The sequence below is a fragment of the Phycodurus eques genome, chromosome 3 (assembly GCF_024500275.1).
Source record: "Phycodurus eques isolate BA_2022a chromosome 3, UOR_Pequ_1.1, whole genome shotgun sequence".
In the NCBI taxonomy this organism is placed as follows: Eukaryota; Metazoa; Chordata; class Actinopteri; order Syngnathiformes; family Syngnathidae; genus Phycodurus; species Phycodurus eques.
Window position 1 is genome coordinate 6,006,955 of NC_084527.1, and position 27,799 is coordinate 6,034,753.

General features: G+C 41.4%; 2 protein-coding genes across 3 annotated transcripts; one reads left to right on the forward strand and one right to left on the reverse strand.

Moving 5' to 3' along the window:
* On the forward strand, nt 1–27,738 carry iqgap2 (IQ motif containing GTPase activating protein 2). 2 transcript variants are annotated; one of them, XM_061671774.1, is made up of 38 exons: nt 1–343; nt 4,519–4,641; nt 8,271–8,427; nt 8,568–8,645; nt 9,431–9,507; nt 12,713–12,780; nt 12,943–13,056; nt 13,159–13,337; nt 14,120–14,207; nt 14,366–14,529; nt 14,665–14,752; nt 14,952–15,115; nt 15,246–15,406; nt 15,901–16,025; nt 16,187–16,350; nt 19,455–19,545; nt 19,885–20,052; nt 20,135–20,277; nt 20,375–20,545; nt 20,700–20,783; nt 20,873–20,944; nt 21,038–21,107; nt 21,208–21,416; nt 21,498–21,650; nt 21,734–21,897; nt 21,993–22,217; nt 22,447–22,587; nt 23,195–23,279; nt 23,399–23,631; nt 24,155–24,287; nt 24,383–24,485; nt 24,581–24,722; nt 25,751–25,838; nt 25,960–26,172; nt 26,247–26,407; nt 26,498–26,641; nt 27,005–27,113; nt 27,246–27,738. In XM_061671774.1, exons 2-38 carry the CDS (start codon nt 4,520–4,522, stop codon nt 27,357–27,359), a joined length of 4,965 nt encoding a protein of 1,654 aa, XP_061527758.1. In that variant the 5' UTR covers nt 1–343; nt 4,519; the 3' UTR covers nt 27,360–27,738. The 2 variants fall into 2 exon arrangements, with proteins under 2 accessions (XP_061527758.1, XP_061527757.1); XM_061671773.1 differs by having other exon boundaries at nt 4,542–4,641.
* On the reverse strand, nt 16,965–18,632 carry f2rl2 (coagulation factor II (thrombin) receptor-like 2). The gene is given in 4 exon segments (XM_061671778.1): nt 16,965–17,074; nt 17,194–17,550; nt 17,552–18,036; nt 18,387–18,632. Coding segments are annotated over 4 exon segments (942 nt in total). The 5' UTR covers nt 18,451–18,632; the 3' UTR covers nt 16,965–17,038.
* Nucleotides 27,739–27,799: the final 61 nt, after the last annotated feature.

A 27,799-nucleotide genomic window follows, 5' to 3' on the forward strand; every position in this document is an offset into this window, starting at 1 on the left:
AGTCACTTTGTGAAGGAGTCACATCAAAGAGGTGCTCACTATGGGAACTGGTGGGCGCAAGGGAAGTTTCTGATCAATTTTGTGCCTGTTCTTATTTATATATAATTGTTTTTTTTGTGTCTGTGGGTTTTTTTTTTTTTTTTTTTTAAATAAATACCTCTCGTTTAGCTGGACTTAAGTTTATTAACTGGCAGGCACACCTTATCGTGTGTTTGGACGTTAGCTTAAAAAAAAAAAAAAAAAAAAAGTTGTTGGCGTTTCAGACGCGTTGACGACCGCTGGAGGACACAAGTCAGGATGTACCATGAGGAAAAGGCTTCTCTACAGAAACCACACTATGGAAGTAAGTGATATTTTCTACTCTTAATGTGTAATTTGTTTGAAACCAACTTCGGCGTCGGCTGGATGTTTGATGAGCAGCAGGTGGTTGAGACTGCGTGACTCCTCCTGCACCAGGAGGTGTGTCTGCACAACAACAAAAATGACTTTTTTTTTTAAAAAAAATAAATAAAATAAGACAAGTTTAAACAAAAATAAACACGGCAGACGAGTTACTTTGTTCCTTAACTGCGTCCGTCGAATGGTGTGTAAAACGCAAGGATACACGTGCCGTGGCGACAGCGGACACGGGGTTTTCAGTTCACCTTGTGTTTTATCTATTTAGTCAACATATCAGTCATTCCACACATCAGGTCTGCTCTCATAGTTTTAAACATTAACTGCTGCACTGGAGTGTTGATATTTTCAAATCAAATCAACACGCATCCCAAGGCTTCGGCGTCGAGTCAGGTCTTCCTGCAGTTCTGGCTTGTCAGAGAGTAAACATGAGGGCAAAGTGCAACTTTTAAGCGATGAGACCAATCAATTGTTTCATCAGCACTGTGCTGGTTTGCATACACGCCATTTTGGGTTGTGTGCCTCTGCAGGGAAACGGCACAAATGTTAGTTTAACACAAGGGTAGCCCTAAGCTATCCAAATGTTCACTCAGTGTTGAGTGTTTTAATTTGCATGTTCCAGCTGGAATCAAAGGTAAGTAGGCCCACCCCCCCAAGAAAAAAACAAAACACTAATTGAATAATTATTAACCATCTCTCAGAAATATACTTTACGTATTTCCTTACTGTTAGCGAGGGGGGGAATACTGCAGCTGAAAAACAGCATGAGTCAACAACATAGTGCCAATAACTGAAGTCCCATGATGATGTGCACACAAAGGCAGCAAACCTCATCCTGTGGGTTAAATATAACACTTAGTACAAAAGTGCAGGAAGTGTGCACTTTAGCCAGTATGGCTTGTGTATAGTAGCTTCATTCAGAGCTTTTTTCTTTTTTCTTTTTTCTTTTGCAGTAATAAGTGCAATATACATTTGCACTTCCCAGTCACCCTCAGAAGTAAACAGTGGAATTTCCAATGTGGGATGTCCCCCGAAAGTGGTACAATTTGAAGTTCAACCCAAATGTTTTACACTTACTTCGTGCGTCAGGTCATAAGACTTCTGTTGTGAAACCTCAGCTCAATGAGCTTCTAAAGCACGGGTGTCAAACTAAGGGCATGTGGGCCAAACGTTGCCTGTGAAAGTTTGCCATCATTTTTGTTTGCTTGATTTGACAAAGCTCGTCGTCCACCATACAAATTATGAAATGCAGAGGTGATGATGCAATATGAGGGGGAGATTATACGCGTTCCAAAACCCAACATATTCAGTCTGGGACAAGAAGTGCATCTGCCTTGGGCTGCAGGCATGTGACTAGCCTGTTTTTATTTAAAAAAAAAAAAAAAAAGCAGTTCAGCTCATCTTCTGGTTAGCGGTTTTCATGACTTTCATTTTAAATGTAATTGAATCTGTCCCTTTAACAGGAATGATCAGCAGGTTTTTGTGTTTTATTCCTCAACTGTAGAGAATCTGAACGGAACCATGACCTGAAAACTAGCAAAGTGACAAGATTTCCCCCAAATGACAGTCTGTCAAAATGCGAGGTCTGGTTAGAATGGCCACTTGAACCTGAGAACAACAAGATTTTTTAAAAAATTGGATGATTGGTTCTTAAGAAATTGAGCTTTTTCTGAAAATGTGGTCAAAATGCATCTTCAAATTAGGGTAAAAGAGTACAACTTCATTATTTCTCAACATGCCTCATCAACCTTTTTGTCTGCTACTCAGGGAACCCCTTCTCCCATTGGAATTCCACAGAGAATTCCGCAGCAGATGGCAATTGTATTGCTACTTCCAAGATGTTTCTGTGTACCATTAGAACTGGTCCCCTTGAGGGCAACCGTAACTACGAGGTGTTTCAGAAAAATGCCCAGACCTGGTTTTTCAAAAGATATATTTCAAACCAAAGTATGCGTTTTCCCCTTCACTGTCACCTTGACCGCACGCCTGCATACAATGTCCTGAGCATCCTACAGTTCCTGGCCGAGAAGACCATCTCAGTGCTGGAGCAACCTCGCTACTCACCCGACCTGGTTCAATGTTATTTGTATTTATTTATTTTAAAATAAATGTCTTTTCCCCAAAAGGCAGCTATCAAGTAGACCCGTTTTCAAGATGCCCGTGACCACGGAGCTGCAGGGGATCTCGGAAGAATCCTTCCAGGAGTGCTTGATGGTGTGCATGAAGGCTGGGGAAGTGCGTTTTAACTCCAGGGGAATGACTTCAAAGGGGAAAACTTGAAATCTATCTTTTGTTACACCAGACCTGGAACTTTTCTGACACACCTTGTTCGACGTGGCCTGTGATAAATCCCATCAGTTAGTGCGTTTGCGTTTACTTTGGCAGTTTTTTTTTGTGGCGCTGCCACAAAAGGGTACCAGTGATGAAATCTGATGAACTGTTAACGGGACTTCCTGTGAAGTAGGGAAAGGTGTGACTGCCGAGCACATCTTGCGCCCATGCTAACATGAATACCATGTGCCTGAAAGCATCATGGCTAATAACTAGCATGAAAATAACCAGGAAAAACTCTTCCGGTTGCGTCTGTGGTTAACTCGTCTCTGTATTTATGACAGCATAACTATTACAGATGTTAAAATATTCATCGAAGGTTCTACTTTGAGTTATTAAAGGATTTATGGTGGTGAAATTTTGACCCTGCCGTGAGTTAATTTGTTTTACGTGGTTTCGTTCTGAGGAAATTTGTTTAGAAATTAGCGGAAAGGATCGTTTATTGTTTTGATTTTTGGAGGTTCCACTCTACTTGACATGTAGGGTGTGGCTGTCGGTGGCATGATGGCATCGTGGTCACCAGCACGTCTGCCTCGCAGTCGTGAAGTCCCAGGTTAGAATGTCAGCTCAAGCCTTTGCGGAGTTTGCATGTTGTGCGTGGGTTTTTTCCGGGTACTAGGGCTTCATTCCACATTCCCAAAATAATGTATGTTGTAATTGTGTTAATTAATTATTCCGGGCGAGACTCCAGCACACCCTCGACCCTAATGAGGGACAAGTGCTTATAGCAAACGGATGGATGAATGTGTGTGTATTTCATCACCGAGGAATAATATGCATTGTAACATTTAAGACGAGAATGCAACTATGTGTGTGTGGCAATTGTTTTAAAAAGTTTTAAAGCAATTTATATAAATGCTACATTTAATAGAATACACTAAGTTCATATGAATACATTTGTACTATGAAATGAATTGTGGAATTAAGTCTTCTCTTCTCCTGGGGCATTGGGATTACATTGTTTAGGCTAATCAGTCAACTGGTTTAACCACTTCGTCTTGCATCAGGCAGCCGTGGGCACACAACCGGTGTATGACTATACAGTGCACGTACAAATTAGGTGTCCTATGTGCTGACCTGCCAGAATATGAGGTACACCTGCTTATCTAAGGAGATCCAATCATATCATGTTCTCCTTAATCTTCTATGTGAACATTCTGCTAACTATATTCAAAGTCCAAGAATTGGGGGCGGGGGGCGATTGGTCAACCCATAGGAATAGATCTTCACTGAGCCAGAAATAACGAGACGTGATTGGATTAGGCCGCTGGAAGACTCATTGCCAGGGAAAAGTCATTCAGCTGCAGGTAAAGGTCAAGTCCCAGCAGAGGTCACTTGCATCTGCCCAGTTTGTCTCCTGCACAGTCGTTAATTAAAACGTGAGATGAAGTTGACTTTCCCAAGGGCCAGAGAGCTCCCAACAATCCACTGAAACACTTTTAACAAGAATGAACCAGTCAGTCTTCATCATGCCATGTGGGATCGTTGAAAGGAATTGGTTGGGACCGCCATGGGCCCCCCTAATGGTCAGAGCTCTGGACAGTTGCCCCCCCCCGCCCCCTCTCAGTTCGACGCCGTTATTTACATTTACTGAACACCCACACAATTGTCACTTGTAGCGAGCGCCTTTTGTTAATATTGGCTTCTTTTCAATTTTGATCTATATTGACTGAAAAACTACCAGTTACTAATATACATGATCAGTTTAAATTTTTATTTAATGAGCTACATTTGTGTATCAGTGTAATGTCGGTCGGTTTTGTTGACGATTGTAAAAATGAGCAGGAACAGCATGTGTGTGTTGATTTTTGCAGCCATTCAGGATGATGAGAGGCTGTCAGCGGAGGAGATGGATGAGAGGAGGCGGCAGAACATCGCCTACGAGTACCTGTGTCATCTGGAGGAGGCCAAACGGTAAGATGTCTAAACTGTCAACAGAAGAGCTCCAAGGTGACTTAAAGCCATCAGGTGTCACAGATTATTGTAAAAATAGTTATATTCAGGAGTGCACATAACAATTTTGGTCTGATTCCCAAAGGAGCATCAGCGGTTATTGTTTGGTTCTTATTTTTTCCCCCGACCCACCGACCTCATGGGTAACTTAAAGACTTGATTTGTGCAGTTGTATGACAGCGATACTTGATATTTTTTATTTTTTTTGCACTGCGGACCGGCTTCACGTAAAGACATATTTTGACGGACCATCGTAGGCACTGCGCAGCGAGACCAATTCCCAAGAAGCCCGCCGCCTCGTCGGTTGCCCCTCTGCGCTCATCCACTGTCTCCTGAGAAAGGAACTAATCGGTTTGTGAAGTGATTCCGTTCAGTGCGTGAACTCAAAAGATTTATTCATTCGCGAATTACAGCACGACTTGAGTCGCGTCTAGCTCTCTGCTCCCAAAAAGTGACATAAGAGTCAACACTTGAATCAAGTGCGCTTTTAATTATTTTCAGTTCGCATGCGTACCTGTGCACTATTTATTTGCACCTCTGCTTATAAAGGGATTAGTTTGTCATGGACTTGTTGTGCTTATGAAGTGGGAAGAAGAAGAACCACAAAAACAACAACGAAGTTGCCAGAAGAGCAAAGCTGCAGGTGTTTAAAATGATGATGTTTGCATGAAGCTGTTGGGACAGGTAAAGACAGAATTAGCATGCATGTGAGATGATTACACGCTACTGCAGACACTCCTGCTAATTGAAGTTCTGCTGGCTTTGTGGAAAGGATCTCTCGTTTACTTGAGCTCTGACCTCTCTCGATCATCCCTGAGAGACTCAAATGAAGCACTTAGAATATCATAAAATATGCCATATACAATTGTATCTTTTCAGTTGTTTTCCCAAGACGATATTAACATTTGTTGTGACACATTGTTAAAGACAAACCACTTCCTTTCAAGTCCCTTTTACACAGCAATAACTCAATTCTTGACATTTGTCGTTCTACGGTGTGCAGTGCACTCAATTTTTTTTTATGTCTGAGTCAAACTTGCACACTTAAGACTTTGCCTCTATTATTTGCTATGTCATCGGACCTTCGAGCGCATGTAGGCTAGACCAAGTGTTGACCTTGTTACCTAGAATATGACCCTAGGTTATTATTTTAAGTGTGCTCAATAAAATTTGTGGAAGTCTTGCTTTTACTGTCCCGAGAGGCCTTAACCCTAACAGCTGCTTCCTTCCTTCAAACGCAAGTTTCATTCTCTAACTTCCTCTGCTACTCACTTAACTATACTCTTGTCATTGGTAAAAAGAGAGAATGGTTCCGCTATTCCGAAAAAGGTGTCAAATTGGATTTGGATTAAGAGTTCTAATGAGGCAGGGATGGCAAGGGATTAGGATTTACGCTCTGGGGTCAGCAGTCGGTGTTCTCTGAACAAGGATTGAACCCACGAGTTTAGTGTCTGGTACCTGTGAAAATAGTCTTGCAAGAACTAGGAAATCTGCCTTTCTATTTATAGTAATCCGCAACTCGATGCACAGTCAAGCTGTAAAATGATCATCTGGTTGAAGACGAGCCGTTAAAATGATCGGTTTCCGCCAAACAGTACAGTTCGGTTTTGGACACTTATGTTTTTTCATTCTGTTCATCTTTGACTGGTGCCAAAATAACTCCTCCCATCCACAATACAAGGTTTTATTGCAGTTGTCTGACAATGCAATCGTGAAAGAGCAAATTTGTCTGTAGTCTGATCCGGGCGTTACGTGTTGTCTGTCTCAGACGTGTTGTCTGTTCCACACCGCTGACATGTTTTTAAAAAAAAACTTTATTGGTCGTCAGATATTTCCAATAGTACGTCAAAAGACGCAGGACAAGGCTAAAAATAAACTAGCTTTTGGATTCAAATGTACTGTGCACGATGGCGACGCGGAGTAAATGTCTTTTGTGGCGCCATTGATCGGATTGGCGAATTATGACATTAAAGCCGATCAGCATAAAATGCTAATTATCGGCCAATACTGATCAGCCCGATTTTAAAATCGGTGTAAAGTCTAGTTTTTGGTGGCCCCTCTCTTACACGCAGGTTTTTTTCAGGTAGACTTTGTCCTCTCACCAAAGCGTAAAACGTTGTTTGTTTACATTTGTTGAGGTTTGTTTAGCTGTGATACAGATAGATCCTCTGTTGGACTGTCTTCTACAGTTTGTCGTCTTTTTCCAAATGAAGTTTTCTATTTTCTACTCATTCTACCAACAAGGTGCGTCCATTTTCATACATCTCACGGTACACTAACTCATGACAAAAATGTGACAAGCATGCCTTCGGAGTCGCATCATCTATTGTGGTTGCGAAGCTGAGAAAAAAAGACTCCAACACGGTGTTGCTTCGTTTCTCCTGGTGGGCCACAGGTTGGACAATGACAGGAAGGTCTCCTCTGATAGCTGTAAACATGGAACTTGCCCATCCTCCTCCAGGAGACATGTTCCCCTACATTGTTCTAAATACAGGAAGTGATGTTTCACTAGCAGGATGTCCCTTTTTGACTGTGTTCCCGCCAAATGCTTTCCCCAGAAATCTCAAACATCTCAGTAAGTTTTTTTTTAAGCTTTCTGCTTTTGGACCTCTACTAATGCATTGTGATCAGAGTATTTATCAGAAAGACATAGCTTCTCTTCATGGGGTAATATTACCATAACTGAACGATCAAATGGAATGTTACCCCAAAAAATGTCAACGGTTATGGCAAACACTCCGCATTTAAAATATTTACGGTTGAGGTTTTCTTATTTGTCATCAGCAACAGGCTAAGTGATGGGCCTCCACCTTAAAACTATGCAATGTTGTTGTCCAAATTGTTGCTGGCAACTTTGGTCAGACTCTAGGTCTTTGGAGTTCCGTAATTAACCAAAGCAAGGTGTGTTTGTGTGGGAGTAAACGCATTATTGCTTACAATTAGCTTGACGCGAAGTGACTGAGCACTGTGCAATTTTTGATAAATCATTTATTCTGTTGTTAGGAGGTAAGAAAATACACACAAATACACATTTCCAGCAGCAGAGGGGGGCAGGGGTGGAACTCCAACTTTAAAAATGGCTTCTCCCCAATCCAGCTTGATAATGTGTAACAGATTCTCAAACCAACATAATTCACAACCTAACAAATCATTTACCAAACCCTTTCGAAGAGAATTCGGGGAATAGCTGCTTTTCACGTCGCAGGTTAAACAAAGTTCACAAATGTTTTATTTCAATATTTCTTCTCTGCTGGTGACCTCTGTTGGAAAGATGGGGATTCATGGTGGAACCTTTTCAGTTCAGCAAGAACTCTAGCCTACATAATGGATAAATTACAGCAGGCCTGAATTTTTTTTATCATCTTGATCTTAAACCTATATACTGTAAACTTGAAATAAAGTGATTACAGTAAACATTCTCACTTGGCGTTTACTAAAAATCTTAAGATCCAAACCAAAGAACTAATTGTGTCAACACCTACTTTCCAGCTTTTTTCCTTTGCTGCTATAGTTTGGCTGAATAAATGAACATTTAGACCACTGCAGAGAAGTATTTTCCTGCTTTGAGCTCAGTTTGTATGTATTGTCAGGTGGATGGAAGCCTGCCTGGAAGAAGACCTACCTACTACCACAGAACTGGAGGAAGGACTGAGGAATGGTGTCTACCTTGGAAAACTTGCCAACTTCTTTGCCCCCAAAATGGTGTCTGTAAAAAGGATCTATGACAGAGATCAGACTCGGTATAAGGTATGTTTTGTTTAGTTTTTTTTTTTTATAGCTTCTAGTATGCGGACTACTGTACAACCTTTATTGATACACTTTTGTGAATACCGTTTCAACAAATTCATCAACAATCCACTTTTTATTTTTTATTTTTCTTCTTTCAGACCAACGGACTGCACTTCAGGCATACAGACAACACAGTTCAGTGGCTCAGGGCCATGGAGTCAGTGGGTCTCCCAAAGGTAAGGGGTGTGCACAGCCAAACAGTTGCTTTCTTGTCTTACAAACACCCCTGCATACTGTATATCTAGTATACAGACTGGTGCTGCCTGATTTTAGCCACCGCCCCTTTACGGAAAGAAACCTTTATTACGACCAGTTGAGGTGGAGCCCGATCCAAAAGTGGTCGAACACCTTCTCTATGTACAAGTTGTGTGTTCTTTGTAGGTCCTGTACACACACAACCTTGTGTCTGTAAGAGAAACATAACATTGCAATACCAGGCAACCAGCTATGGAAATGTCTGTATTTTGCCATATGGACAGAGAATACGTCAACCTGAATAGAGATAATTAAAACACAAATGGTCTGGTGCAAGCCAAGAGAGTCTGAACTGCAACCTACTGCTCGGAGCTCCAACAAGGTGTTAAAGTTGAGTTTACTACCCAAAAACATGAATGAAAATGTTTTGTTAAAAACTCCGTGTGAGATGTAGACTAGTCGAGATCTGTCAACGAGGTAACTAATTGTCATGACAGGATGCAAAAGTTCCGATTCAGTGCAGCAGCAGCATGTGATGTTGTTCCAGTCGAGTTCTTTTGTAGCGTGTTTGACAAGAGTTATTTGTTGGGAATGACATAAATTGGCTGTCACAAAGACTTTTTGTATGACGCAACAGAACAGAATGAGATCCCAATAATAGATTATTTTGGCTGTTAGTGGCTTAAAAATCTATTAAATGTTTTGATTTGCCAGTAGCTGATTGCAACAAAACAGTGCCATTTTTCAAAACCATTTTTTCTTTCAGATATTCTACCCTGAAACGACAGACGTGTATGACCGCAAAAACATGCCGAAGGTGGTGTACTGCATACATGCACTGAGGTATGAATTCGTTGCGTACAGTACATTTGAATGTCTTCAATAGTCTTGATCTAGACGGCTACACTTATTACACAACACTATGATCCTTTGTGCAAAGACAGGATATGCTGTTCTCAAACTGCCACACCTTTTCATTGAATTAAACAAACTCCACTAAGCGCTACTGTAGTCGGTCTTGGAGGTCAACCTGGTAGATTGTAATGATTATAAGCATGTGAGAATGGTCTATAGACATACTGGTTTCAGTAATCTTTGCATTTTGTACTTTTACGTAAGCAACAGCTGTGGGCTAGCCTTGTTCAATTGTATGAATTAAAATGTTTAAAAGTGGAGGGAAAAGTATTTTGCAAACATCCTTGAAGATCCCTTTACTGTGTTGTGAGACGGGGGGGGGGTGGGGGCGTTTTGTTTAACATAAATAAAAACAGAATACAGTGATTTGCAAATCGTGTTCAACTTATATTTAATTGAATACACTATAAAGATAAGATTAATTGTTCAAACTGATAAACTTTATTGTTTTTAGCAAATAATCATTAACTTTGAATTTTATGGCTGCAACCCGTTCCAAAGAAGCTGGGACAGGGTCATTTTTTCCACTGTGTTACATCACCTTTTCTTTGAACAAAATTCAATAAACGTTTGGGAACTGAGGACACGAATTGTTGAAGCTTTGTAGGTGGAATTCTTTCCCATTCTTGCTCGATGTACAGCTTCAGCTGTTCAACAGTCCGGGGTCTCCGTTGTCGTATTTTAGGCTTCATAATGCGCCACACATTTTCAATGGGAGACAGGTCTGGACTGCAGGCAGGCCAGTCTAGTACCCGCACTCTTACTATGAAGCCGCGCAGTTGTAACACGTGCAGAATGTGGTTTGGCATTGTCTTGCTGAAATAAGCAGGGGCGTCCATGAAAAAGACGTTACTCGGATAGCAGCATATGTTTCTCCAAAACCTGTATGTACCTTTCAGCATTAAGGGTGCCTTCACAGATGTGCAAGTTACCCATGCCATTTGCACTAACACAGCCCCATACCATCACAGATGCTGGCTTTTGAACTTTGCGTCCATAACAGTCCGGATGGTTCTTTTCCTCTTTGGCCCGGAGGACACGACATCCACAATTACCCCCCCAAAAAATTTAAATGTGGACTCGTCGGACCACAGAACACTTTTCCACTTTGCATCGGTCCATATTAGATGAGTTCGGGCCCAGAGAAGCCGGCAGCGTTTCTGGGTGTTGTTGATAAATGGCTTTTGCTTTGCATAGTAGAGTGTCAAGTTGCACTTACGGATGTAGCACCAAACTGTAGTCACTGACATTGGTTTTCTGAAGTGTTCCTGAGTCCATGTGGTGATATCCTTTACATATTGATGTCGGTTTTTGATGCAGTGCCGCCTGAGGGATCGAAGGGCACGGGTATTCATTGTTGGTTTTCGGCCTTGCCGCTTGCATGCAGCAATTTCTCCAGATTCTCTGAACCTTTTGATGATATTATGGACCGTAGATGCTGAAATCCCTATATTCCTTGCAATTGTAGGTTGAGGAACATTGTCCTTAAACTGTTCGACTATTTTCTCACGCACTTGTTCACAAAGAGGTGAACCTCGCCCCATCATTGCTTGTGAATGACTGAGCAATTCAGGGAAGCTCCTTTTCTACCCAACCATGCCACCCACCTGTTCCCAATTAGCCTGCGGGATGTTCCAAACAGGTGTTTGATGAGCATTCCTCAACTTGCTCAGTCTTTTTTGCCACCTGTCCCAGCTTCTTTGGCAATGTGTTGCAGCCACAAAATTGTAAGTTAATGATTATTTGCTAAAAACAATAAGGTTTATCAGTTTGAACATTAAATATCTTGTCTTTGTAGTGTATTCAATTAAACATAGGTTGAACATGATTTGCAAATAATTGTATTCTGTTTTTATTTGTTTAACACAACCTCCCAACTTCATTGGAATTGTGGTTGTAGTTTACACTTCATACACTGATCAATTAGTGTGCACATCAGTATATGCGGTGCACGTGTAGGTGTCACAATTAATCAATTAATTAATCAATTCAACTCTTTAAAAATCGATTAATCATTTAGAACCATTGTTTAACTAATTTCAGCGTCTCAACAGCAAATTTTGTATATAAATTAGCAGTATCTCCCTAGCTTTATTGCGTTTTCTCTGCATAAATATATACTGTCTTATTTCCCAGCGTCATGACTTGAATGAAATGCCACTTTTATCTGCCTGACCATCTGGTAAGCAGGACAGATTTAGGGAGAGATTACGTGATCTGCTTGGATTGTTTCTCCGTTGTAGTCTTTCTGTCAGGCCCTTTTTGAGAGTTGGTTTCCTTCCCAATTTATGCACACACAACTTCTTCCTTCCTGCGCTCAAGCAGGACTCCCACAAGGCTGCCCCGCTTCCCTGTGCGCAAACGTGTGTGCACATGGAGTCAAAGCAGCAGATGTTCTGTAGGCACACACAGTGTGGTGGAAAAATGTCAAGCAACAACAATGTAGTATGAACAAAAATGACTTATGATTGAACAAGTGTTGCTCGTAATAAAAAAAAAAAGACAATGGTTGGTTGTGAATGGAAATAACAATCATTGGAGTCATCTTTTGAGACGAGTTGCTCCAAGCAATTGATCAGGTGATTGTGTTAAAGTCTCCCCAGATCTGTTGTTAATGCTGGTCAGCTGTTTCTGTGTTTGTCTCAGAATGAATGAGAAACTGTCAATGTGGCAGGGACAGAGGCCATTCCATGTTTGCGCACAAACTGTCCAAAGTGCAGCATAATCAACCTGCACAGCTATTGTTTGAGTTGCTCTGATGCCAGAGCTACCTTAAGTATCTATAATTAATTCATTCCGACATATCGGGTACCTGCAGGCCAATGAAAGTTTGATGAAGTTTCCAGTCAGCTATCTGTTGAATTAATTGAACTATAGAGGACACGCTGGAGTGGCTGGTTTCAGTGGTTATTGAATCCTCAGCCAACACTACCTCCCTGTGGTATTTGTGTGTTATTGGTGGGAAGTAAAAAAAATAAATAAAAGAACAGCCAGGAATAAATCTCTATTAAGAAGGGAAAATATACAAATCTTTCAGTTAATTATTGCCGTTTGTAGCTGCAGATTGTCATAAGCTTCTCTGTGCTTGCTAAAGTTTTAGTGCTAATCTTACGCACACTGTTGTTTGTTTCAGCTTGTACTTGTATAAACTGGGCATTGCACCACAGATCCAGGACCTATTAGGGAAGGTGGCCTTTACAGGTAACAGCAGTAGAACAAAATACATGAGTAGAATTTATGTATTGCTTCATTTTAACCTTAATCGTAGTCATGCGTCTGTTAATTTGAATGTTTTTCACCTTTATTATTCACTCACTAATTACCCAACCATGTTCCATCAATCGGTCTGCATGTCTACCCCAGAGGAAGAGATCAGTAACATGAGGAGTGAGCTCGACAAGTATGGTATTCAAATGCCAGCTTTCAGTAAGATCGGAGGAATCCTGGCCAATGAGCTCTCAGTGGATGAAGCAGCATGTAAGTCCTTCTTTACGTCCTATCTAGATGTCCAGAGGTTGACATTTTTAATCACTGCAGTGCATTTTATTCAAACAGTATTGTTGTTGCTCTTGTCATTAGTGCATGCGGCGGTGTTTGCCATCAATGAGGCAGTTGACAGGGGTCAGGCATCTGTGACAATGGCAGCCCTGACAAATCCAAACGCCATGCTGAGGCATACCCAGGACGCTCTGGCGCAAGACTATCAGGACACGCTGAGCCAGGCCAAGACCCGTAAACAAGATCAGTCTTCAGGCAGTGTAAGAGCTATACATGGTAGTCAAATGTCTCTATTGACTGATGGTCTTTTCACATTAAACCACCTAATTGTAATAGGCCTACCTAAAGTGCCAAACCTAAACACTCCTATTTTTGATCACCAAATTTTACATCATAAATACGGCATATGACTTGATTTTGTCATTCGGATTTGATTTAATGCATTATTTGCTCAGAAGTAAATGTAAAAAAAGAATGCCCAGTTATGCATGTTAAAAAAACAAAAAGGGGACAAAAGACAAACCGGATCCACACCTTGCCTTTGTCACTTTTATTTATACCAAATTGAATGAATTCCACCTCTAGTCTTTAATCCACTTCTCTGATTGATGCACAAACAGCTATTAAAGTATAACCTCCTTAGCGGTTGTTGAAAGTATCAATGTTGTCTTTTGTTTTGGCTTGCTCTGTTGTAAATGACAAATAACGTTCGATCTGCTTGCTTTGGGTAGTACAGGAGAGTAAGACATCACTTCTCAAGTTGTCTAAGCAGATGGTTCCAATTGCGGTGTCTAATACCATCAGCTAGCGGCCCAGAAAACTGTTTCCCGCAATGACTCTCGCTATAAGCCTTGCCAGCACATTCCAGCTGCTGCTGCAAAGTCAGCTGCACTTCAGCAAACATTAACAAGGCAACTTGGCTCTCATTTGCTTGTATTTCCCAAGACACCACCAACATTCGGGAGTTGACGTGAAACTTGGTTTGTTTTAAATTATGCCATGCTAATCTATATGAAAAAGGCTATTTCTTTGTTTGTCCTAGTACTCCACAGTTTGTACTGAGGAAAGAGATGTTTACGAGGAGATGCTGACACAGCAGGAGATTCAGAGCTGCATAGACTTTGTCAACAGTAAGGACTGACCTTCCTAGTAACCATAAATGTTTTTGGTATTAAACTTTTCTTTTTTTAAAGCGTTCAATGCCTGTGCACAAACTACTTAAGCCTATGCGTGATTGCCAACAAAGAGTTGTCCTGTCAGAATAAGCTGTGTGTTTTTCTGTTGGCAGTCCAAGCAGCAGTTAGGCAGGTAAATCAGGCGGTGTGTACCCAGGATGAAGCTTGTCTTTTGGCTGCACTGAGGCTTACAGCACTGGCCCTGCTTGGTGTGCAGGACACGAACCAACGCTGCTACCTGGAGCATTTTACCACGCATTGTCAGCATAAATCTAAGGTACCCTGATTTCGAGTTTGTAGGATGTTTAGTCCACACAGACTGTCGGACAATGAAATCGTTTGACCACAAGAAATTTGCATATATTTGTATCAATCCATTATTATTATTATTATTATTATTATTTTACTGCAGGATGAAGACAAGGCAGTTCTGGTGGATAAGGATGAGATTCAGAGAGTTGTCAGCTCTTGCAATGACTTTGCAGAGGCCGAAAGACGAAGTAGGCACGAGCACATACACATTTAACTCATTCACTGCCAGCTTTCCCAGTTAACAAGGCTATTTGACTTCTAAAGACGTCAATGGCAGTGAATGTGTTTTAACAACCCACATCTGTCACTGCTCAGAATACTGTATTATCTCTGTTGGAAGTATGTTCACTAACATCATTTAATCTGATTGTTTTTTTTTCTGCCCAGAACTTGAGGCCGTTTCAGCAATCAATACTGCCATTCGCCTTGGCGATGCAGTGGTGACTGTGGAGGAGCTCTTGAACCCAGAGGCTCAACTGCCAATCGTTTACCAAACTGCTGCCAATCTCTATCAGAATGAGCTTTTTAGCTTGCAACTGCAAGGCGGGAGGGTATGAAATTACATCAACATTTTTGCTCATATCTAGATCCATAGATGCATAATATTTATCGTTATGGGATATGCAGTGTGGTCAAATGTCACCCCATGCGTTAAGATTCCAACCTTTATGTTGCATTCAGAATGGCCTGAGCCATGAGGAGTTGAGTGTGGCTGTGGAAATGCTGTCAGCTGTAGCTGTGCTCAATGAGGTCCTGGACACCAAAGATCCACAGGCTGTGATCGAGCAACTAACAGACTCGCCTCTGGGTTTCACAAACATGGACCAAGACAACCTGAACAGGTATGGCAACTGTTGGACACATTGTGAACCGTTGTTAGTTACAATGAAAAGTGACATTGACTGTGTATAACTGACAGTCCTTCATTCATTCATTAACATCTTATTTAATAAATAAACATTTTAAGTTAAATGTCCTCTGATAGCTCCTCAATATTCCTTAAGGCACTTGTTCATGGCACACCAGTCCCCAACCTTTTTTGTGCCACGGAGCAGTTTCATGCAAAGATATTTTGACGGACTGATAGAAACAAATTTAAACAAATGATTAAATATACTACTCATAATTACCCACCTGATTACCTGATTGCTGTTGTAATTAGTGGGAGTCCTGCGCTTTTTACGCTTCAATGGGCCATCTTGGGTTTGAGGAAAAAAAAAAAAAAATGTCTTTCAGACTCTTATAAAAAAAAAAATGTTTTGTTCAGTGTCTGTGTGACCCGGTACGGTCATTCGATGAAACTGTTTTAAACGTTTACCCTGGTCCCTTTCATCAGGTATGCTGACACCTTAACCGAGCAGCGGGTGGAGTCTCTTGCAAAGGGCCAAGAGTTCCTCACTTGGAATGATCTTCAAAAGTGCATTGACGCTGTCAACCTTCAGGTCATTGAAGAACATGAACGTAAGAATGTCAGACAAGTTTCAGATTTTTTTGCTAGAATACAATCTCTGCTTAGAATTGTGCAGATTGAGAAATGCTTATGTTGCAGTTAGTCCTAAATCAGACGATTTCAATACATTAAATGATCTATAAACTCTTGCGCATTTCCGTCCTTCTTCTAGGAATTATAGCAATAGCAGAGATCAACGAGGCATTGACCTCTGGTGATCATCAGCAGACACTTGCAGCCTTGCTCCTCCCCACAGCCAAGTTGACGGGAGTGAACCCAATCACAGCCAAACACTACCATGATGTCCTACACTGTACCAAACAGCTCCTCTGCCAGGTAATATGATTTTACGTTTATTTCCACCCCTGCTGGAAACAATGGATTTCATGATTTTGTCCACATCAAGCAATGTTTCAATGCAGAAATGTCACAGATTAATTTGGTGTTCAATTGCTTTAGCGCTCAACATGGACAAATTATATCTCCTTCAGCTTTGACATTTGTGTTTATATCAGAGGGCTTTAGGCTTTCTGAAACTGATGAATTTATGTATTCCATTTATACACACAATTACATTCCGTTATGTTTCTGGCATGGATGAGAAAATTAATGAGCAATTTAGTGTTTTCATCAACATATCTACGACCATGAACTTCAGATTTTTGATATGATTTTGATTTATTTTTTAATAGTAGAAAAATATTTTCTCTGCCCTCTAATTGGATGTTACAATTCTCAATTGTTCATTGCGCTCACAATAGCAACAGTATTTCAACTTATTCCTGTCCCAGTGTTGTACATGCAGTGCATATGTTTACAAAATAACTATTACTCTTGACATGTACTGCTACCCTGTTTATGTTTCATTGTCCGATGATTCCGAGGTTGTGATTACCTGCTGTGTCCAAACAATGATCCTGTAAGGCGATGTCTTTTCTGCGCACGCATTCAGTCGCATATCTTAACAGCCAGCCTTTCTGGGATCCTGCGGACGGAGATGAATTGTATCTCCGATGCAGCTGATTTAGAAATGAGCAAACACAGGAAGGGATCCAAACAACTGTGGAAGCAGCAGAGACATACAGCAAATCTGTAGTATCCGTACAGTTTGTCGTCCCCACTGGAAAACAGGCGAGCGTAGTGTGCAATATGCAGGATCGCGCTGGGCAAGAAACACACCGCAAAGATGATGAAAACCAGAGTGCTGATCTTGATGAAAGGTCTCCAGTTACACCCTGATTGTCCAAGGTGCTGTACGACTGACACATGTGCATAGATGGAAATCAGAAAGGGGACTACAAAGCCTAGACAAACCAGCACCAGTCTGTATGGCACTAGCAGTGAATGGGATTTTTCTTCGAGGGGAAGCACATCATGACAGGTGGTGACCCCCAGCTGATCAAGCCAATAGCTTTGCCTGACCAGGAGCTCTGGTACAATAGTAGCCCCAAATAGGAACCACACGATCAAGCATGCCCACACTGTTACTGCGGTCTTGGCCAGCCTTCTGTACAAGAAAGGCTTCACCACAGCGAAGGTAGCGCTTCAGACTGATGCACGCTATAGTCTGTGCTGAACAGTAGACGTTGCCGTAAAACAAGGCTGTCATCAACCGGCAGGAGAGCTCCCCAAACACCCAGTTGTTTCCACTGAAATGGTAGTGAACGCGCAGGGCCAGGGAAAGCAGGAGGAGCAGGTCCGACAAGGCCAGGTTCAGATAAAGCACAACTGTGGACAAGGACTTTGTTCGTAGTCTCAATCGGAGGAAGGCCAGAATGTAGGCATTGGAGGGGATCCCCACAATCATGGCCAAGATGTAAGATAAAGGAAGGATCCAGGTGCTTAAGACCCCTGTGGTGTAGGCTGTTGCAGCATCGTTTGGGTTCACATCCAGCCACGGGTCTCCGCTAGGATGGAGACCCGCTGACAGCTGCTTTGTGAGATTGTGTTGACATATGTTGCCCCTGAAAGATTTTGGATCCACTTTAAATTGTGGACTGTTTGTGGTCCTGGTTCTATTCCCTATATGGGGAGAAAAGCAATGTTTATAAAGAGGTACAGCAAACGTTTTTTTAAACAAATAATTAGTTCTCATGCAATTTAAAAAAACAAAATCACAACCTTTAGCTGAAGCTATAGTGTTTAGTTGATATAATTGCAATTCATGTTAATAAGAAAATGAAATTAGTTTCCATTAAAAATCTTGGCTAGTATTTATAAAAAAAAAGGAAAAAAAAGAAAAAATATTTTTCCCTTCCACCAATAAGAGAGTCGTTTATGTTTTAATAATTGCCCCCTACTAATTGGTATGGTCCCAAGGGTACGCTGTTTACTGTAAAAGGAGGGAAAGTAGATCAGAGTAAATCACTTACCATCAACCTGGACGGTCTGCACTGCCATTAGACAAATGACAACTCCGGCTAAAATGTCCGCCATTTCTTCCGGACGCAGAACAATGGTTTCAGTGTTCTTCAGTAAGGACAGCAGTGATCCACCAGTTAACTTTGCTTTGGGGCATCGTCGCAGTGCCAGCGATGCGTACTCAAGCTTGGCTTCCTCATAGAATACAGGGAAAGCTTGCCTGTTTGTTCGGTCCTACATGCACGTTTCCTGTGAAAACAAAATTCCCAGCAGCCTGCGTCAGTAACTACCCACTGACTCGCTGGAGTGGGAGGGCACAAAATTGTGGTTTAGCGTCTGCTGTGATAATTAAACAATTTCATTAAATACTTCTTAATAATATACATTGTGAGGTAACTCATTAGGCAATATAACAGTGCTGAATATTGTTTCCCACTTTAATACAGGTTTTGCAGTGAGTGCATACATTCCCTGTTTTTGTTTTTTTGAGGTTCAATACAAATAGTCTTTTTTTATAAGGCTATTTGCTTTTTGTTCATGTTCCCATGATGGTCTAATAAGTTGTGATGTAAGCTGCTCTGCTAGAAGAAATGGTGGGGTGGGGAGAGTTCAGTCAATGCAGAGGTTTATTATTTTTATTTTCGGACCCGAGTTAATGGGGACTTCCTTCCTGTCAGTAGTGTGGTCAGATTGCTTTAACCCTCTCTGGAGTTTGCTAAAATTAGCCTCTAAAGTTAGGCTGAATAAACATCAGTTCTGTTTTTCATGGTCTTCTTGCTCAAGTGGGACACAAACATTATTTTGTCTTTATACTGTACGTCTTACTTCTTAATGGGAAAGTTTGTACTACCTACAGTTGTATTCACCACCCTAAATTGATCTTAGTTGTTGTTGGGGTTCTTATTAACAGTGGATGAAGATTCACGTGATGCTGAGTGAATTACTTGATCAGGCTTTAAAGGGTTCATAATTCCTCGATGTATCAATTTAATGTCACCAAACAATGGTTGACGATATACTAGCTTTTACTTTGACTGTACTTAGCCGACAATGTGGCAACTTATTTTTTCTGACTGCAGTCCTCGGGAGACGAATCTGCTGTACTGTGGCTGGACCAAATCCAAGAGGCTATACATGCAGCCAACCAGGATGCAGAGGAGGCCTTCACAAGTGAGCGTTTGAATTTTTCTCTTTTGGAAATTGCAGCTCAACCTTAAGAGTTTGTCGCTTCCGTATGTATGTTATGCTATTTTTTTTTTTTTTTTTTAATCCGAGGGATTTTGTGAAGGAAAGTGGTGAAGAAAAAGTTTCTTTGCATTGATTTTCTTGACATGAGTATGCGGTTTTCACACTTGATTTGACTGTTGGTGGGAAAAAGTAATTGTCATGACTTTCTGTCCTCTCCATTATGCAGCTCACCATTATGTGGACCTTTACTCCCACTTTTACATCACGGTTATCATATTTGACTTAACACTCGTTTGGCTCAATCATCCTCTGTTTTGACAGTGGCTGAAGCAGTAGCGGACATAAACAAAAGGGTGGCAGAAGGGGACTCTCAAAATACACTGCACGCTCTGCAATCACCAAAAGCAGGGTTGAAAGTCGTAATCGCTGAATGTGCTGACATGTACCAGGCTGAACTGGAACAAACACAAACAAAGATGGCACCTGAAGGTATTTAAAGTTACTAAATCGCTGGAAGAAAGCGTCATATGGGAGGAACTCAATTCTGCAAATTCTATATGTCTTCTGTTAGGTGGCCCCTCTAGTGAGTGGGTGAAACACTGCATAAGTGACAGATATGATTACTACTATAACCCAGAGACTAGACATGGTACCTGGGAGGAGCCAGAAAACTTTAAACATAATACTGGCAACCTCAATAAAGAGGAAATTCAGGTACTCTGCTCCCCCTTCAGTACATCACCCACAATGCATTTATGTATTTATCTGCTAATATTATTGATTCAAGTTGACTGTTATTTATCCCAATTAGATTGCAGTCAGTTGCGTGACTGCAGAATATAACCGGGCACAATTGTGGTTGGCCAATGAGTCCTTAGTGACGCAGCTGCAGGCGAGGATCCGAGGTTTTCTGGTGAGGCGAAGGCACGCTCAGAGAATGCAGTACCTGCGTCAACAAGAACCCCGTGTCATCAAACTGCAGGTTGTGCCCATTGCCCATAACAATTGCTGGGTGTTGGATATTTTCTCAGCAGTTCACATTTAGTTATATTGACTTTTAGATTAAACGATTGCCCTTACCTGATACATACATGTAGAATAATAACTAATAATAACTTTTTTTTTTTTTTTTACAGGCTTTGTGGAGAGGTTACAAACAGAGAAAAATATATACAGACAGAATGAAAATGCTTCATAAAAATGTGACCTCAGTTGTCAAGGTTAATGCATTTTTTTTTTTTTTTTTTTAATTCCACTGTAATACGTCTTCAAACATTCATTGACGTGAATACTTGTTTGTTACTTTTAGATTCAGTCCTTGGTTAAAATGTGGAAAGCCAAACGTAAATATAACGAACGTTTGCAGTATTTCAAAGATCATGTGAGTAACACATGGCTCAATTCGTGTGATCCTACTGTAAACGTGTTGTTGATTGTTCCATGTTACACAAGTCCTTGTTTTTTTTACACATAGGAGAAGGACATTGTGACCATCCAGGCTTTTCTAAAGGCCAATAAAGCGAGAGACGACTATAGAACGCTAAGTAAGAGAATATAACGGATGTCTGACTAAAGTGCACAAAAGTATATTTGATAATATGGATTTGATTTATTTTCTGGCAATTCTTGTGTGCAAAAACTCAGCTGGGGCCAAGGACCCGCCCCTATCAGTAGTGCGCAAGTTTGTCCACTTACTGGAGCAGAGCGCCTTGGATCTTCAAGAGGAGCAGGAAGTGACGCGGCTCAAGGAAGAAGTGGTCACCAAAATCCGCTCCAATCAGCAGATGGAGCAAGATTTGAACCTGATGGACATCAAGATTGGGTTGCTGGTGAAGAACAGAATTACGCTCCAGGTGCGCCTAAGCCTCTCTTCGATGTGTGCGGCTTTAGGAAGACGTGTAATGATCATCAATGGTGTCTGTTTCTCCTGAAAGGACGTTGTGACCCATAATAAGACAATGAAGAACATGAAGCGTCAAACAAGTAATGATGACCTGGCCACAGCGGACAAATTGGGAATAAAGGGGTTAAGTAAAGGAAAACGGAAGAAACTGGAGGCCTACCAACATCTCTTTTACCTCCTGCAGGTAAAACAATTGAATGTGGACCCTATCGTTGTCTCAGTACTCGAACCCAAAACTGCGTCTCACGCTCGCTTTTCCTTGCACAGACCAACCCATCCTACTTGGCCAAGCTCATCTTCCAGATGCCCCAAAACAAGTCCACTAAGTTTATGGACACTGTGATCTTCACCTTGTACAACTATGCATCCAACCAGCGAGAGGAATATTTGCTCCTTAAACTCTTCAAAACTGCTCTAGATGAAGAAATCAGGTAGCACCTCTAATCCTTATGTCCCTTCTGAGGTCTGGGTGTTAGTTCGTAAGATATATCTGATCTACTGTAAATTTTTGTCGTCGTGTCCTAAGATCTAAGGTTGACCAAATTCAAGACATTGTGACAGGGAATCCCACAGTCATCAAGATGGTGGTGAGCTTCAACCGAGGTGCACGGGGCCACAACACTCTGCGACAACTGTTGTCTCCTGTGGTCAAAGACATCATTGATGACAAAAATCTTAGCATCAACACCAACCCCGTGGATGTTTATAAAGCCTGGGTCAACCAGCTGGAGACGGCCACTGGAGAAGCCAGGTAGTAAAGGCGCACAATGGCTTGATGTCAAAGATGGGATCACTTGTCTTTATTTTTATAGCTCTGCTAAGCATATAAAATATTATTGGTCGGGCCTGCAAGAATTTCTGCTCGTTTCACACCTTTTTATTTTAAAGCACTACCACCACCGACCTTTTCTGTTCCATGTCACTGAGCAGACCAGATGGACAAAAATTAACAGCTGTCTCTTTGTGTTCTTGTGCCGTAGCAAGTTGCCCTATGAAGTGACTCCCGAGCAGGCCATGTCACATGAGGAAGTGCGCAACAGGCTGGAGGCATCCAGTCTGGCACTTCGCTCTGCAACAGATAAAGTGCTTAACTCCATTGTGTCCTCCCTGGATAACATCCCGTAAGTCTTTGCACTTGGGAAATGTCCATGTCCAATCTGTCCTTCCCACTCACCAAAACACCCTATCCAGTTAATGCAATCCAAAAATATTTTTTTTTATTTTTTTCCCCCTTTTACTCTTATTGTTGCCAATTTCTGTCTGCTGACTCAATGTTGTATTTATTTGTTGGTTTGTTTATATTTGCTCCCAGTACTTTAACTTGATTTGCAATTCGTTATCAAGCAACTTTTTCTCCCAGGGTTTTGCTGTATGTCATAAATGCAACATGTAATTTTAGCTTTTGAAGAAATGACTTTTTGGTGTATTTTCTAATAGATTTCATTATTTTAGAGTTATGGGCGGCAGGCAATACAGTAGTACTGTATTGAATACAGTGAACACTTCAGAGCAGTGCCAAGTCTGAGTGTACCACTAGATGGTGCTGATGTTTAGTCGGGACTCTGGCAGAACTTCTCGGCCTTTTTCAGAGTGTGGAAAAGTTGACAAGATCATTGATGGCCATCAGTAATTTTTCCGACATGAGAAGCCTCAATGATCGTCATATGAGGTCATTTTCTATGTATGTCAACAATTTTGAGTTCTCATCATTGCCTGTTTTGCATGCAGTTATGGCATGCGATACGTAGCAAAGGTTCTGAAGAACTGCCTTCACGAAAAGTTTCCAGATGCATCTGAAGATGAGCTGTTGAAGGTATAAAGAAGCCTTCAATTATGTAGTTTGATATTTATTATAAAACATTTCTGTTCCCTCAGTCACTAAGATTAATTCCGTGCTGTATTTCACAATGTCGTCTTGGCTTTCCATTTCAGGTTGTAGGAAACCTGCTGTACTACCGCTACATGAATCCTGCCATCGTAGCTCCCGATGGATTCGACATTATTGACCTGTCTGCGGGAGGGCAGCTCCATGTGGACCAGCGACGTAACCTGGGATCTGTGGCAAAGATGCTCCAGCACGCCGCTGCCAACAAGTTGTTCGAGGGCGAGAACGCACACATGACGCCCATGAACAACTTCATAACGCAGACTTACGAGAAGTTCCGGTAAGAAAGCAAATGTGATGCCGTTCTGTACATTCTGCAAACTCTTATGTGCAGATGATTAGGGCGAGCGTACAGCATTGACATTTTGTTTTCCATAGAAATTAAAACATGCAGCAAAACTTTCCTGTCACAAAACCAAAGCTTTTGAGAAAAAGAGTCAGCCCTGTTAAAACGACTGTTCCTCTGGTGAGGCCAGGAAAATGTTTAGCTGACAGACAGTTTGGCAGAGAAGAAAGGTGTAATACGTTCTTGCTGAGTCAGCATTTGGAAGTTCTGGACTCACTAAGATCTGCTCAAAACAGATCAGAACTGTCACTCAGTTCTGCTGCCAAGGGAGATTGGCACCAAATTGTACACCTTCATACTGTTTTTTTTTTCTTTTTCTTTTTTATTTTTTTTGACCTGCGTGTAATTCACTGAGAAATGATAGGGGGGGGGGGGAAATGACATCATCATCTTAGAATGTTAACAAGCGAAGCACAAATTTTGCGTCCACTCCCAATTTTTACTGAATTCTGTTCAGGGTGTTTTTCCAGTCTGCCTGTGACGTCCCTGAACCCGAGGAGAAGTTTAATATTGATGAGTACTCGGACATGGTGACCCTGAGCAAGCCCATCATCTATATCTCTATCGAGGAGATCATCAATACGCACTCGGTATGTCAAATCAAGTTCAGTTCATAAAAAAATGGAGTGTTTTTGGTTCACAAGATGTGATGGGACCAACTTTTGTTAACTAATCACATCTGCAGCTTCTTTTGGAACATCTGGAGGCCATCTCGCCGGACCTCAACGACCTGTTGCACGAGCTCCTGCAGGACCTGGGAGACGTCCCAGACGTTGAGACGTTACTTGGTACATCATGTGTTTGCGCTACACATTTGCACGTTCAATGTCACTCCTAAAAGACATCAGTCAAATATTTTCCATGTTGTTGCTGTTGAATTTAGGCGAAGGAGCCGTTCACAGCAGTGAGACAAACAGGGAAGTTGTCCTCAACCAGCTGGCCAAGACTGAGATCTCCCTCACTCTGACCAGCAAGTTTGAGCTGCTCGAGGGGGACGACAAAGACTTGAAGACGCTCATGACAAAGTGAGTTGAGCTTTTTATTTTCCTGAAATCTACATGGTGATTATTAGACCTTGTAGACAAATTCCAGCCTCGCATGCCAAAATGGACAAATGTGTATGAACCAGCAGTACCAGTATGGAGGCATATTTGGTGGCCGCTGAGTTGTTTATTTCACCACAGTGTTTCGGACTTTTATTTCCTTCAATTTTGGCTTCCTGAAGGCCAAGTGTCCCGATCCACGTGCGCATAAAACTGGCCCTGAATCACTCTTTAAATATTCCATGGACAGAATGACGTTATGATGAAGTTATGTTGTTGTCTTTGCTTGACCTTTACTTGGAACGTTGTTTTTTTTTTCTCTTCCCCTCCCCCCCCCCGCTCCTCTCTCTGCTATCACTTGGTGACCCAACTTAGTCTTTCCTGCGCTTGAATCATTTCCTTCCCAAACAGGAAGACGCTTGCCGGCAGCGGTTATCTTTCCTATAAACGTGTATCTTTCTGTTTCTTGTAATACGCTGCATTAGAAAGATGATTTTATTCAAACTTTGTACTGTGCACTAAGTTATGACTTAGTACTGTATGGCATCCAGATGTAGTGGCTGGGCCCGAGACGCTTGTATTAAAAATATTAATAATGATAAAGACCATAATTTGGACATAGGGCAGCCCCTTTTCAAGAATGTTGTATTGTGTGTCCAAATATAAGCTTGGTACTTGTGTGTTTACTGAAATAGATTGTCTTTAAAAAAATTTTATATTTGAATACAATGCCACAATCCTTGTATGAGGCAAAAAAAAATGTAGTTCACACTAATATGAGGAAATGATATGAAAAATAAAAAATGGGACAATATTTATAATGTTTTGTATTGGGTTCTTAGTAAATGTCTTATCGTAATATGTCTGGTTGAACAAGTGTGCGGTGCTTTTGCACGTCATGGATTCAGTATTTTTAGATGTAGTTGCATCTCCAAATTTGTTCGTGAATCACTGTTCTAAATATATAAGCAAAAGTGCAAATGACAAATTGTGCCCATCTGTGTTTTTAGGACAAAGAAGCTTCTAGTAGATGTGATTCGAATTCAACCTGGAGAGACTTTGCCAGAAATCTTAGAGACCCCCGCCACAGCCACTCAGGTGACATTTTTGTTTACTTTGCCAAAAATGACAGTTTTCTTTATCTGCTGTTGGTGCATCTGTTTGTCCTACTGTTATATTAATATTATACTTGAATTAATGTTCTCACTTCGACCCACAGGAGTCGGAGCATACCAAGATAGCGTTGCGGCGGGCAGTTCAGGACGCTCAGACCCCCGACGGTCTAAAGAGCAGCCCCGCGTTACTGGAGGACAGTCAGCTCCCCCTGGAGCAGAAGAAGAGGAAAATCCAGAGGAACCTTCGGAACTTGGAGCAGGCTAACATTGTCGCTGCCACAAACAAATACCAGGACATCATCAATGACATTGCTAAAGTGTGTAAGGAAGAACTATAGTCAATCAAGTGTTGTTCGGCCTCTCAACTTGCCTCCCTAATTGCCATCGTCAGGATATTCGCTCCCAAAGACGCTACCGACAAAGGAGGAAGGCCGAGCTTGTGAAGCTCCAGCAGACGCTGTCGGCGCTCAATTCGAAAACGACCTTCTACCAGGAGCAGATGAACTATTACGACACCTACATCAAGACGTGCCTGGACAACCTCAACCGCAAGTGAGCATGGTTGCGCAGCGTGTACCGTGGGGCTTGCCTGTGATTTCCCTCTTCATGCTCTTCCACTATGTTATGCGTGTATGTGGCTAGGAATTCACGCAGATCCATCAAGGTGGACAGCAAAGGAGATGAAAAGGGCAGCAAAAAGTGGAAGCCGCAATCTTTGAAGTACACGGGAGCAAGGTTACACGAGAAAGGAGTCATTCTGGAGATCGAAGGGCTTCAGACCAACCAGTAAGTCCAGCTGGTTAATGACTCCCCGCAAGTGTGCTGTGGGAAATGATCCATGGTCACTTAATTGCTCTGAAAAATATTTATACAAATAATGTATCTTTGTTCAACTAATGCCTGGGACGTATAGTGACAGGTAAAACAATGAAATTGTATTTACGCTAGATGGCAGATGGTACATACTGGAACTAACCTATCCACTTTTTTTTTTTTTTTTTTTTTTTTTTTTTTATTTCATCACCTGCCTGTTGGAAATCTGATTAATCCCTCTAAAAAGCTTTTAATTAAAACATTGGTAGTCTTTTTTTACATCTTGTTTTGTTTGTGTGATGATGATGGTTCCGATCCCGATGTGCTGTGTGTCAGGTTCAAAAATGTCATGTTTGACATTTCGCCGAGTGAGGAAGTTGGGGATTTTGAGGTGAAAGCCAAGTTTATGGGGGTTGAAATGGAAAAGGTGCAGCTTCATTTCCAGGTAAATTCCCGTATGTGACGTTCCCACCAGACACAATGTGAAGAAGTGACAATTTCAAGCAGTCGGCATTGTTGGTATGTAAAATATATTTTATTGCGGTTGTCGTCATTTGCGTCTGGTGTTTGTGTCCAGGATCTCCTGCAGTTACAATATGAAGGCGTGGCAGTGATGAAGATGTTCGACAAAGCTAAAGTCAATGTGAACTTGCTCATCTTCCTCCTAAATAAGAAATTCTATGGCAAGTGAATGCAAGAGAAAAACGGGGAAGGTGGAAATTGGTTGTGCCTTCTGACAGCGTTAAGTTTGTTCAACAAAATCAAGGTTTCCAGAAAATGCACAACGTCGTAAGATTATTCTTGTTCTAGATAATTTAATGAAGCTGTTTATTTCCTTTGTTCATTTTTGGAGAGCTAAATCTAATATTTTTTAATTAGGAATTATTCTCTTTTTCGTTGTAAGATGAACACTGTTTATTTGTTGTTGTCACTTGTAGGTTGATGAAGCAGTTACATCAAAAGTCTGCCTCCATCTTGGCTTGACGAAATGCTGTAGTGCACCAGTGCCTTTTTAATTAAAGCATCAAAATCCTATTTTAATTAATAAAACTTTTAAATGCTGTCACTAATGTATTGTTGGTGTAAGGTGATTTTTGACAATCAAATGATGTATAATAAATATCACTTTCC

Bases quoted from the DNA above. Each gene is read 5' to 3' on its own strand.
- iqgap2 (XM_061671773.1), top strand. From the start codon at position 298: ATGTACCATGAGGAAAAGGCTTCTCTACAGAAACCACACTATGGAA. The intron at 19,546-19,884 runs GTGAGCGTTTGA...CTGTTTTGACAG, and splicing joins TGCAGAGGAGGCCTTCACAA to TGGCTGAAGCAGTAGCGGAC. The intron at 27,114-27,245 runs GTAAATTCCCGT...GTTTGTGTCCAG, and splicing joins AGGTGCAGCTTCATTTCCAG to GATCTCCTGCAGTTACAATA.